At 40.6% G+C, this 13,924-nt stretch overlaps 1 protein-coding gene across 2 annotated transcripts; it reads left to right on the forward strand.

Annotated features, from left to right (window-relative positions):
- The first annotated feature begins 4,206 nt into the window (after window positions 1-4,206).
- LOC116042867 (protein CutA homolog) lies at window positions 4,207-13,428 on the forward strand. 2 transcript variants are annotated; one of them, XM_031289286.2, is made up of 7 exons: window positions 4,207-4,311; window positions 6,451-6,516; window positions 7,200-7,348; window positions 8,545-8,604; window positions 8,796-8,841; window positions 12,612-12,661; window positions 12,854-13,428. In XM_031289286.2, exons 2-7 carry the CDS (start codon window positions 6,454-6,456, stop codon window positions 12,951-12,953), a joined length of 468 nt encoding a protein of 155 aa, XP_031145146.1. In that variant the 5' UTR covers window positions 4,207-4,311; window positions 6,451-6,453; the 3' UTR covers window positions 12,954-13,428. The 2 variants fall into 2 exon arrangements, with proteins under 2 accessions (XP_031145146.1, XP_031145148.1); XM_031289288.2 differs by lacking the exon at window positions 6,451-6,516 and having other exon boundaries at window positions 4,208-4,311.
- The last annotated feature ends 496 nt before the right edge of the window (window positions 13,429-13,924 follow it).

A 13,924-nucleotide genomic window follows, 5' to 3' on the forward strand; every position in this document is an offset into this window, starting at 1 on the left:
CAAAAGTTACATGAATACTACTCTATGTAGAGCAATACACCAGCTAAATTGCTTACAGTGTAAGCAAGAGAAGTGGCATATGTCTGATATCAGTCTTCTTTAAAGTCAATGTTTGTGTTCCAACCAAAAGACTCAGGTTCAAGCTCCCATGTCTGCAAGTGTCAGCTCTGCTTAAGTGTCCTTGAGCCACACATTGAGTCCTGATGAGCTCCAGGATCGCTGATCTGTAGCTGACATTGACCTCTGACCTGGGGGCGGTGTAGGAAGACTTTCACCAGTATAATGAAAGAGGCAGATTACAGTCTAATTAAAGGTAATTCAGACATAATATATCTTAATGAATCAGGTTGCATTTATTTGCCTTACAAGCACAAGAGGATACGATTATATTGACAGATCCCGGTGGAGAAATCTAGTCATTACAGCCGCCAGTAGCAACAGGATAGCCTGGTTCCGCCCTCCTACGTACTTCCGCTCAATTTTCATTTTCCTTCAGTACTCCGTCTGGGTTTGCGGTATATTCTTGGGTTTTGGCCAAATCTTTGCCGGTCCAATCAGTGAACAGAGGGAGTGGCTGAGAACGATGACGTTGAGGTTCGGTAACCTTCAGTGAGTTCCGTAATGGCGGTGGAGAAAGATGCGAGCGAAGCCATTTGGTCCGTTGTAGCAACGCTGCCGAATATCCAGAAGTTAAAGCCCGAGCAAGAACAATCTTTGCTGAGTTTTGTTGGTGGCCATGATGTTGTGGCCCTCCTCCCCACGGAGTTCGGGAAAAGTTCGATTTTCCAGCTCGCTCCATTAGTGGTGAAGGAGTTGGCTAAGGCTAACGCTAGCGATGCTAAGCCGACGTCACGACCCAACGTTAGCGATTGGTTATGGCAAATCCAGAGTGGCTCTGGGCAGATCCAATAGTTTTAAACTTCAACAGAGTACCCGCCTTCAAGGAAGTTAACACTTGTCAATGGAGAGTGGCCAGACTCTCTGGACAAATGAAATGTACGAGAGTCTGGTAGGACCAGGCTAGCAACAGGAGCCAATAAAGACAGAATATACAAAACGTCACATCAGGGGATGTTTAGCTGTAACACACTCACCGACTTACATTAAACATTAGAAAGAGTATCCTGGATGAAGGAGAAACAGCTATAATGATGTACAATATGCACAATGCTGTGCCGGTAAAACAAAGTGCTGAAGATACTCTTTGATCTTGTAAAACCCCTATGACATGTTTCACTTTTACAGAAAGACCGATGAAAGACATTTTCAACTGGAGATTACAAGGAAGGTTACAGAAGTTAGTGGAACAGCTGCAAACCCAGATGTGCCGTCTCCTGCTCTCTCTATAGGCATCATACAGCCTGTAGTGAAACAGAAGAGACATATTCTTTAGCACATACTCTTCTGATACTGACTTGGACATCTTAGCTGTATATTAGAAAAGTCCTTTGGTTAAGGTCCACCTTTACCTACTTCCCTCTCTCTCTCTCTCTCTCTCTCTCTCTGTCTCTCTCTCTCTTACACTCTGTTTCTTCCTTTCTCTCTCTCTCTCTCTCTCTCTTTCCTCTCTCTGTTTCTTCCTTTCTCTCTCTCTCTTTCCTCTCTCTGTTTCTTCCTTTCTCTCTCTCTCTCTCTCTCTCTCTGGAAGTTAAAGGCTCATTAGGATGCAGAGGAGGAAGGCTCTGCTGCAAATTGAAAACATATTGATTCTCCTCATGCTTGGAGGGAGAGGGGGCGAGAGACAGAGGGAGGGAAGGAAAAAGATGGGGAAAGAGAGAGAAAGAAAGAAAGAGGGGGTGAGGTTGAGGAAAAAGGAGGGAAAATTCTGGTGATGAAACAGAGAGGGCACAACAGTTGCCCAGTGCCAGCAGCAACTTGCATTGATGTCTGGTCTCTGTCACACACACACACACACACACACACACACACACACACACACACACACACACACACACATGTATATATGCATTTTTTCATATGCTAAGATTACATCCCATGGGTTCAGGGCTCTATGGTCGCCATGGCAATGGGGTCAGGGCAGCGATTGTGTGCATTTGCATGAGTGTTTGCGCCTTGTGCATGTGAGCGCATGCTGTCATGTCCAGCTGTGGTGGGGTGAGGCCGCGGGATGCCGATGAGAGAGGACAGCACATAACATGTACAGATGTGCTGACTGCACAGTTTCCATGGGAACAAGCCCCCCCTCCCACCACCAACAGATCCCTCCTCCTTCCATCGCTCCTCATTGCACTTGCAAAAGCTTGACAAGCTCCACTAATATGTCTCGCTGCGTCTTTATGTGTGTCCATGCATTCCTGCTCTCAGATCAGCTACAGCTCAATCTATCTTTTTCTGAGTGCACGAGTCACATCCTCTAAATGTGTGTGTGTGTGTGTGTGTGTGTGTGTGTGTGTGTGTGTGTTTGTATGTGTGACATGCTTGTCTCCTTCTTTAATCAAGGATGAGGGTGAAGAGAGGAGAGTGTGAGGGAGGTGGTGGATGTTATCAAACAGAGTGGCTTTCTGTCTTGCACACACACACACACACACACACACACACACACACACACACACACACACACACACACACACACACACACACACACAGCAAGCATCATTTCTGTGCACACAGACAATCACAGTCATTGCTTGTCATTGTCAAACCCTGTTGACAGGAACTGATTTATTGTCTATGTTGGTGTTATAACTACCAGAGCTAATCATTAAGCATATTCTTGTCTTGTTGTATCTAAAAAAGCTGCCATCATTTGTCATCCATTGCCACAGTGTTGGTGGCAATAGTGAAATACTGGTATTAGATAGCATGTGATTGTGCACATAGTTAGTGGTATCCAGATTCAGACTGCTTTGAGTCCTGCATGACCATTTAAAGTCTTGCAGAGAATGCCAGAATAAAGCAGTGGTTTGGATGGATCATCAACCATTAACAAGAACTGTTCTCTTTCATGAAAGTCACATCCAGTATTAAGATATAAAAAAAAAAATCAAAAGCATATTTCTGCACACAAAATTATGCTTGCCCTATTTGTTCAGTTAAAAGGTTGCATTGTCCGGGAATCAAACTCGTGCCCCCTCGGTAACACTGATCCACCAATGCAAGGATGTTCTGAGAGGTCCCTCTATAGGTGTACTACTGTATTGCAACCAATTGTATTTTTGAGTGGATTGCCCTGCACTTTGCCGCCCTCTACTGGATTCATGAAGAAGTGGGCTAAAAGTTACTTTTATTTTTTATTTTTATTTTTTATTGATCACATAACAAGTATACAGCCACAAGTGCATACAATACACAGCCACAAGTGTATACAATACAAACAGGTGAAGTACGGGGGAGATACAAAAAAATAAAATAATAATAAAAAGAAAGAAAACAATCAATTTACATAAAGCATTTGAAAAGTACAAATAGTGTATGTGTTCTAACAGCCTTCTTATTACTGCAACAGGATATAGTGGAAATGTAGTGTTTAATGTGAATGGACAGCTCTATGAAGTTAGGTGTTTTATTTTGGAATTTGGACTTATGGATGTAAAATTTGGTCAAAATTAAAATCAGATTGATTAAATAAAATTGAGAGGTGAGATTTGTGTCATATGAAACCAAAAAGTACATTTTCCCAGCAGAAGGAGAGGGCTAAAAGTTACTAAAAGCATTAAGATGAAGTCATTGACGTTTTCCCCGACAATTATCTCAGCTAAATATCAACTAAAACAGGCATACGTAATGTTTTATAATAAAAAGCAATGAAAAGAAGAAAACGTCTGGTTAACTTATAGCCTACTGAATCATTCGCCTAACTGTTTTAAAATCCTTGTCAAGACAATAAACAGGCTATAACAATGGAGAAAGGTGTAAAGACTGTGATGACATGATATAGCATAGACTGTAGGCTTGTCTAAAACTAGGATAACAGTCATGCGTTTGCATAGGCTATATAAATACTGAAGATCAATACCCTACATCTTATTAATGATGCTGTCGTTTGTGGTGTATTGTCGCCATTAAATGCACCGTGCCATGACGTCTATCCGTTGCCAACATATTGACAACAACAAATCGATTACTATATTTATTCATTTACTAATTATTATTTTCACTAGCATCCAAAACTGGACATAATGAAAATAGAAAATATGGCAATTATAATTGCCATATTTTCTATTTTAGAAACCTTATAACCTTCGTTTGAGAGCCTGCTGATTTACGACAGTTTCACAAACATACAGCCCACTCGCTTTACGGTGTAAAGAGAGTGACACTCTCTAAGCACAGCCAGGCAGCTGTCAGAAGGTAAGTTACAAAAAATGACTCTTGACAGGTTTGGTGTTACAGAATAACGTTAGGTGCTTTTTTCCTCTCGTATTGCTTCGTAGCCGTAGTGTTGCCCTGTCATAAAGTCCCCAAAGCTTTACTCCCCGACTAACAATAACTAACGCTACTGCTAGCGCTCACACATGCTAACGTTACTAGCTAGCTAAACACACCTCTGCAAGGAGCCAATAAACTAGAAACTATGTTAGTTAAGAGGTTAGTACAAAGTGTTTTTGTCACATTTGCCTTATCCTTGGGTGCAAATAGCTGCCTGTTTATCTTAAGAAATAAAGTGAAGTAAATGAGTGAAGAAGACTGACTGCTTATCGCTAACCTTACTGTACGTTACTACAACCCTGTAAGTTTGGACAAAATTGAAGTACAAAATACTCAAACTGTGCATATTCGCAGTTCTCACTTTTGAAACATGGCAGCAATGACTACTATGTGAATATGCTGGCTGGCCAGTGGTGGAAAGAAACTCAAATATGAATCAATCAATTTGTATTTGTCACATAAAATTGTACTAGGGAAAAGTTCCAGTGATTTTCAATTCCAAGCAGTTCCTTACACTTGTGCATGACTCATTATAAAACAGAATGTGTCCGTCAGATCGGCACACAGAAGAAGAGCCATCCGGTTTAATGGCATAGTACAGTTTTGAGGTTAGTGAAGAACAGAATATTATAATATTCTATAATAATATAACACTTTGAAAGGAGCCATTCTGCATGATGAGCACTTTTACTTTTGCTTTTTTGAGTACATTTTGCTGATATGTCTGTACTTTTACTAACATTTTTAGTGACATTTTTAATCACGATTTGCACTTATAATAGTTTTTAGAGACCATTGTATGTCTATTCTTTAAAGTGCTCATACTATGCTTTTTGGCTTTTTCCCTTTCCTTTATTGTGTTATATATCTTTTTTGTGCACGTTATAGGTTTACAAAGTGAAAAAGCCCAAAGTCCACCCCAAAGGGACTTACCATCTCCAACAGAAAACACTGTTCACAAACTGCTCCAAACAGCTCTATTGTAGTCCAGCCTTTACTTCCGTGACGAACGTGCGTCACTTTGGAACACACGTTATAATCATAGACATATATAAACTGGACCAACAGATCCCGTTGCTCTGGACGGAGACCAGTGAAGGATATTAGAAGCACTTTTCCGGTGAGGGCTGAGCGTTACTGCGCAGCCTCCAACTGAGAGAGACGACGTAAATGTGACGTGAGCAACCTGGAAGTCTTCTGGTAGCTGTGCCAAGAGAAATCTCAATCATTCCAAATCTTACAGAGACGGAGAGCGTAGGTATATGTAAGGAGATAACATAGGCACAGGCTAATTATTGCTAACTAGAATGCTAGTTAACATTAGTAATTACACTTAAACAGCTAATGCAAGTCCAAACTGCCTGTGAGCTTCTCCTGTACTATGCGGTAACTCCTCTACTATGCGACAGTAAGTCGCATGCTTATGACACAATTGTTAGCTTATTTTTACAAAAACGGCTACTACGGAGCCACAACGTGAGATACAAGGTAATGGAGCCTTTTATACATTGTCGTGTTTCTTTAGAAATAAACAATGGACAAATAAAGTCTTTAAACGCTTCAGATGTAAAGTTATTCGCTGTCAAAGTGACGCAAAATGAATGGGAGTCAATGGAATGCTAACGGGAGGTGATGGCTGGGTAGCATCAAAATGGCGCCATAGGAGCTACGCGTTCCGGGGAGAGGCTTACCCCCTTGGTTATAATGCTCGCCTAGCTGCTAGCATGGCACGCCCTCATACTCTGCTTCTGATTGGCTAGTACTCCTTACCTAGTTACTGCGTATGTGCGACTCCCAACAAAGATGGAATAGAATTGAGATGCCTCACTCTGTAGCTAAAACTGAGAGCTCAACACACAGGGTGAAAAGAGGAGCTGCAGCAATGTGCAGTACAACAAAAATATGGTGTTTTTTGAAAAACCATGTAAACCTATTCTGATATAACCTCTAAATACAATTATGAACCTGAAAATGAGCACAATATGAGCACTTTAAGTTAAGGATCTGAGTACTTCTTTCGCCACTGTGGCTGGCTGACCGGTTTGTTTTTGACCCGCTCAGGCAATGCACGTTGGACTGCCCAGTGCAGAGACACTGCAAGGTGGATCCTTCAAAGCTTTGGTTGTGGTGAGTGTTATTTTCCTTGCTGCTCCACGTTGTATGCAGATGTCTCTAAATAACACACTTGGGATGGTTTTGTCCATGTTTGTTAAACTTCATGCCAATGCTCTAATGTATTTTGGAGACCTTGTTGCCAGTGGTGGAAGAAGTATTCAGATCTTTTACTTGACTAAAAGTACTAATATCACACTGCAGTACTCTGTTACAAGTAAAAGTCCTTCATTGAAAATGTTACTTAAGTAAAAGTATGTAAGTATCATCAGGAAAATGTACTTCAATGCAAAAAAACAATTTAGAAACTGAAAACCATCCAAACAGTTGTGTGTTTAATGGTCTAATCATTTCAGCTGGACCTGTAGACTGTTATATTGTTGGAGATTTTCATTTATAATGAAAAACCATATTTTATAAACTACATGTGTTTTGTAAGCAACAATCTAATCTTAATTTTTAAAGTAACTAGTGACTATAGCTTTTTGATGAATGTAGTGGAGTGAAAAGTACAACATTTCCCTCTGAAATGGAGTAGAAGAAGAAAGTGGCATGAAATGAAAAAGACTCAAGTAAAGCACAAGTACCTCAAATTTGTACTTAAGTACAGTACTTGAGTAAATGTACTTAGTTACATGCATGTCTGCTTGTTGCCTTGTTGGTTGGGTCTCATCGTCATCCTCCTTTTCTCCTCCCAGACGGTGCTCCTGAGTGTGTTTATGTTCCCTCTGCTGAGGACTGTTGGACTGAGGGCCTTCTCCATGGCGTCTGAGACGTACACTTCGGGTACACACTCTGCAGCCTTCGTCACTTGTCCCAACGACACAGTGGCTAAAGACTTGGCCAGGTGATACAATCAGCCACATCCTTTCAGGGTGACTACCATTTTTTTCAACCTGGACGCTATTTTCCTATTTTAGTGTGTGTAAGTGACTAATAGAAACTACATTCTTTGAAATTGGTCCAGTATTAAGCGTGAATGCTGTAACCGGCAGCCACAGACCGGGCTGCAATGTAACCCTATGGGGCAAATGTGCATTGTCAATTTGGTCCACTAAAAGTGCTTTATTTTGCCGCTGAAAAGGCGTAGATTAATATTCTAAGTGTCTGACAACATAATGGAAAGGATCCCTACAGAGAGAGGCCTTTTAAAAAACTATTTATGACTTTTCTGTTTAACCAGAAACAGCTCTGAGGTTGCTAGCGCTAAACCCACCAGACTCCATTTAAAAAAACAATGCTTTTAGCGTGTATAGAGCCAACTTATTTTCACATGTAAATCGGTAAATTATGTGTTTATTTTCAACCACAACTAGAGTAGTGATGGTTGGAAAAGTGGAAAGACGACCCAAAACGGCTTTTCATAGTTTTATGTTGTTTCTGTCGACTCTGAATGAAGTGTATTTTACGATGCCAGAATTACTGTTTATTTACATGGAGTCTGGTGGCTTGAGCGAACGCAATTTTGCGGATGTCTTTATGTTTAAAAGAAGGATCTTACTCTTTAACAGAAAGGTCGACCTCCTTAGAAATCCTTTCCATAATGTTGTCAGACACTTAGAATATTAATCTGAGCCTGTCAGTGGCAAAAACAAGCACTTTTGTGCCCTATTAACTTACATTGTAGCTTGTTTTGCCGCTGCTGCAGTGATCTCCTTAATACTGGACCAATGTTAAAGATTGTTGTTCCCATTCACCAGTCACTTAGACACAAAAACATAGGACAATAGGGTCCAGGTTGAAAAAAAACAGTAGTTACCCTTTAATTCGGTTTTAGAATTGTGTTTTTTTTAAACATGATTACAGAATAAAAGATCAAGTAAACCGTATGCAACTCTATTCTTGATGTTTCTCGCTGGACATAATGAAAATAGGATGTCCCGTTGGATTGGAAACAAGTTTAGCTCATACTCCACATCATCACCCTGCAGAACAAATGTTTATTTTCATTTCTGCCATTCAGTCAACAGCATTCAGCATTCTTGCCAGTTCTTTCATGTGTATTCATTTGTGGCTGATTCATTATTTTCTTCTATCTCACAGAGGTATTGTGGAAAGGAAACTAGCTGCGTGCGTCAACATTGTCCCAGCAATCACATCTGTGTAAGTTTTGAGACGGCTGCTTTTCAGCGTCCTGCTAGACTGAGTTGTTTGTGTTTTCAATATGTACAGGGTGTTTTTGCTTAATGACGGGTATGAATGAAGGTTTTTTTTTTTCAGGCAAACAAAATAAGGATGACTCACAAAGATATTTTAGATGACAAATTATTTATTCTGTCTTGTTTTTTTTTCAGATATGAATGGCAGGGTAAGATTGAGGAGGACAATGAAGTGCTGCTGGTGAGTGTTGATGACTAAATGTTGTAATATGTTAGGCTGTTTAAAATGTCACTCTAAATGCACCTAAATCGTATTTCTACAACACAAGGTCAATTACTATACCTGCTACCATTACTTAACCGCATGGTGTATACTCCCCGTGGTCCTCGGGGTCAAAAATCACCCGCCTTCACTAACACCCTAAAATAAAGCAGCTTAATTGAGTTTTAAATGCCAAATCTATTTCGGATGAACAAACAACCTGTCATTGATCACAAAGTGTGTCAATATCGGCATTACCCTTTTCACATTGCAGAAAGACTGCATTTATTCAATGGAGACACCTCTTGTTTTATTACAACACAGCTGTCATAATGCTTTTCTTCACTAAAGGTGAAATGTATTACAATTTTTTTTTTAAGGTACTGCATACGTGGCAAACAATATCTTTTATGAATAGATAGTATTTATTTATATTATCTCTGTATCCCAAATACTAGATGCAGCCTTGCCTCGGGACCTGTAAACAACTGCTAAGATTAGGCTTACATGGAAATATGAATACAGGCAATATTTCAATTTTTGTAGAGTTTTCTCTGCCGGTGGCGGGTCATTTCTGACCCGAAGACAACACAAGGGTTAAATACTATTATTCCTGCAACTGTACCTGTAACCATTACTGCTGCTTCTGTTATTTTTATATTCTGTAATATGTATTACCATAACATTGTAGTATTAACTGCTGCAGATAGAATTACTTAGACAGAGGTATGGCTGGGATTTTATCAATACCATTGTTAATACAATACTACTTATTGACATTACTGACATTGATAATTAGCAATAACTTCATTGCAACTTCTTTTAGAGTGTTGGAATAAAAAAGGTGGATTTTAATGGGAATGGACAAGACAAATGAACAGTGTAAAACAAGATTAGCTGTGAGTGGAGAATCTGGTATCCTCTCTCTTGTGTTACTAAGATAGTTATTTAACTTTCCACAGTGGTGGTGCATTTCTGGCTAGGCTTCAATCAATGATGTCAGGGCAGGTTATTTGCATTTGGCAACATCAAATGATTTGATGTAAGAAGACATCTCAGACTTCATGTTGAACCGTCACCGTTAGCTTGTGCTCATTTCATTGCCCGCATCACTTGCAAAGGGCGATTGAGCAGGAAAGGGTAGAGAAAGACTTTTGGGATCAGGATTATGGTTGGGTACCGAAACCCGGTTCTGCTATGGAACCGGTTCCTACGCAACCGGTAGGAATCGGACCGGATTAGAAGGCAAATTTCTGTTCCTCATTTCGGTTCCACTTAACGTGTCGACTGAAATATTTTCCCTCTGTCGCTCCGAAACGGATGGAGAAATATCACCCTTTCTCTGTCGTCTACCGTTAGCTAGCTACCGTAAATGTAGGCTACTTTTAAAATGCCATATTTTCTAGGGGTGGTACGGTTCATGAAAAAACATCCGAACCGCTCGGTTCGCATGTCTCGGTTCGGAGCGTGTGTGCGTCGCACGGTTCGTCAGTACACTGTTAATGTGCACTAACCACTTACTGCCGTAGTGCCCACTTTCGACGCCTATGTTAAAACACTTACTGGAAACGACCATCAACAGTATATAATAGGGGTGTGCCAAAAAATCGATTCACAGAAGAATCTAGATTCTCATTTGCAACGATTCAGAATCAGTCTGAAATGTCCAAGAATCGATTTAATAAATAAATAAAATCAGCTGGCTGTTCGCCTCCATTTTTGTAACTAGCCTATCCGGGACGTCCGGACGTCACCACGCAGCCGGTTTTTGAACGTGAGCGGTAAATCACTAGAACAAAGAGGAAGCAAATATGGATGAGAGGGAGATCCAACCAGCCCCGTCTTCACTTAAAGCTAAAGTTTGGCGTAATTTTGGTTTTTACCGAATGCCTGGAAGCACTGCGCTGGACATGACACACAGTGTGCAAGCTTTGCAAAACGAAGACCAAGTACTTCGGCAGCACAACAAATGCGCGGGCTCATATTAATAGGTATCACCCGGAGCTCAGCGACACAGAGCAGCCGCCAGCTGCAGACCAACGCACACTGCAGTGCTTCACGAAACTTCCTGCCAACTCCGAGAGGGCAAAAAAAATAACTCGGTATATCGCCTGCTTCATCGCCAAAGACCTAAGGCCTTACAGTGTGGTGGAGAACGAGGGGTTCGTCTGCATGTTACAGACAGCAGAGCCGAGGTACACCATACCGTCCCGCAAGTTTTTCACTGAGACAACTGTGCCACAGCTTTACAATGAGACTAAAAGAAAGGTCACCAGTGCCCTAACCGAAACGACCAGAGTGGCACTAACATGTGAACATTTCAGAGACAGGTAGCTTAGGGGTACTATTTTTCATTTTGAAAGAAGCACTTTATTTTCATAACTTGTTATTCTTTAAGTTACTGAGTCTGACTGAGAAATATAGATGTTTTTTTGTCTTCACCGGTTATGTTCTACATGATATTTGTGGTAAACTGCAACTTTCCTGGGAAATGCATCTATTTTCAACCATTTTGTATTATGAAGAAGCACTTTATTTTTGTTCCAACTTATTTTATAGCTAGCTACTAATGAGTAGCAATTGAGAACCAGACAATGTTTTTGATAAAAGGCACTTCCCTGAGAATTGAACTTAATAAATGTGAAAAAGACACTTTAATGTCTCTGTTTGTCATTCTGTATAGCAAAGCAGATGAGAGTAGATCATGATCAGAAACCCTATTTAGAAATCATTATGGATAAAATCGAATCGTTTTGAATCGAAAATCGATTTTGAATCGAATCGTGGCCTCAAGAATCGGAATCGAATTTAATCGTGAGATGGTAAAAGATTCCCACCCCTAGTATATAAACGATGAGGGGGATGAGCGTGACGAACGCAACACATGGCAGCTGATTGGATGAACGCCTCACGTGGTTCTTGCTGCTCCCGAATTTCAAAACAGACTCTAATGCCGTCTCGTTCTGAATATGATCTCGTATTTTACGAAAATAGTTCACCGAAAAATGTGTTTCTGAAAACATTTTAAGCGAGAAATAGGCCATACAGTTGCTGAATCTGTCTGTTTTTTTGATCGACAAAGGTCAGTTTAAAAGATTTTCGTCAGATTATGAGAGGCGCCGAGCCAGGTGGAGTGTGGAATGCTGCAGGTCACGTTACATGCAGAAATGGTAAGTGGGAGAGATGAGGAAGGCTGCCCGGTGTGCTAGCGTCGTATATAGTCTGGTGTGTGGGAATATTTTGGATTTCATGTTACCTATGATGACAGCGGAAATAAAATAATAGATAGAACTGCCACTGTGTGCATGTATTGTGCAACATGCATTCAATATGCTAATTGTAGCTATATATCATATGCTGAAGTATATTTCTGGAGTGTTAAAGATTAAAAGAAAAAATAACAAGAACCGTACAGAACCGAAAACCGTGGATTTTGTGAACCGTACCACCCCTAATATTTTCTCTCTGGGCTCACCAAAACGGACGTAAAAGCATGCTAACCATTCACTGCACGTGATCGCTAGTAAACATATTACATCTTTGATGTCATTTTTCAGTTTTTCAAGAATCGGTTCAGGATTGTCAAAGACCATGAGCATTTCACAGACTTTATCATACTGAGTGAGAGAGAGGGCAAACAATTTTGGGGCATACTAGACTCAGAATAGGTTGATTTTTATAATAATAAAATCATCATCAAGTGTGTGAGGAAGTCTGCCGAGCTCACACAGCGTCTCTCCCCTGTTTAGATGATTAAAACAAGAAGTTCCAAGGTGCCGGCTCTCGCTGAATATGTCCGGTAAGTTCATTTTTAAAACTCGATAGAGAAAACACTTTGCATCAGCCTAAACTCTCCCAGGAACACTTTGTTGCTCCATTATCTGCCGTGACTCATGCAGTCAAAGAGCGTGGCTGTAATTACTGCTGTTTATGTGTACTGCATGCCAGTCTGTGCACTCAGTTGACTCATATCTGCTCATTGTCCTCCCAGCTCCAACCATCCTTATGAGGTGGCCGAGGTCATCAGTCTGCCCATTGACCAAGGCAACCCGCCCTACCTCAAGTGGATAGGACAAGTTGTCCCTGAGTAAGGGTGGACCGATGGATGAGTGGATGAATTAATTCCTGGATGGATGTAAAACTGAATCTGAAAATCACACTTACTATTTCCCTCAAAGAGACATCAAGACACTAATCAGTAATGCTATTACTAACTGCACAAGACCAAGAGTTACAAGATGAGACAAAGTGCCCATCATGTCAATAAGTAACACAGTGGGTGTTTTAAAAAGATCAAAACTATGATGTTATCTAAAATATGTTTGCTGTGTTCCAGCCATTATTTGATTCTTTTAAGTGTTAATATTTTCCCTTTTCATTATGTTTACCTCTAGAGGGCAGACTTGGTCTTTTGAATTTCAAAGTTAACCAGGTGCAGAATAAACTGCGCTACAGCTTTGACTAGTTTGAACATGCCACTATAATGTTTGAACAGACATCAGTTGGATTTCTCATTTCATTTGTGAAAGAAGCATTTTTGCAATAAAGTGGAGGATTATTTTTTAATTGCTTTGAAGTCTTTCTTGGTGAACAACGTACAGTAAACAGTTACAAACATGTACATATAGTATACCTCTACACACTATATGCATTAGTTCAAGTGACACAATTGCATACAACACCAAGTTTTATTGAGGGACAAAAAGATTTACGTACAAATATCATCTGTAGGGCGGCATGGCGGTGCAGTGGTTCGCCTCACAGCCAGAAGGTTCTGGGTTCTGTTTGTGTTTGCATGTTCTCCCTGTGCCTGCATGGGCTTTGTAAGGATGCTCCTGTTTCTGCCTCTAAGGGACTCTAAATTACCCGTAGCAGTAATGTGAGTGTCAATGGTTGTCTGTTTATGTGTGCCTCTCGCACAATGTCAGCTGGGATTGGCTCCTGCTCCCTCGCACCCTCCCCCCTAAAAGGATAAGCTGCTATAGCTAATGGATGGATGTATGGAAAGTCATCTGTAAACGATTTAGTTAGCCCCCTCTCCTCACATTACACCTGGCTTGTG

The sequence above is a fragment of the Sander lucioperca genome, chromosome 4, assembly GCF_008315115.2.
Source record: "Sander lucioperca isolate FBNREF2018 chromosome 4, SLUC_FBN_1.2, whole genome shotgun sequence".
NCBI lineage: Eukaryota > Metazoa > Chordata > Actinopteri > Perciformes > Percidae > Sander > Sander lucioperca.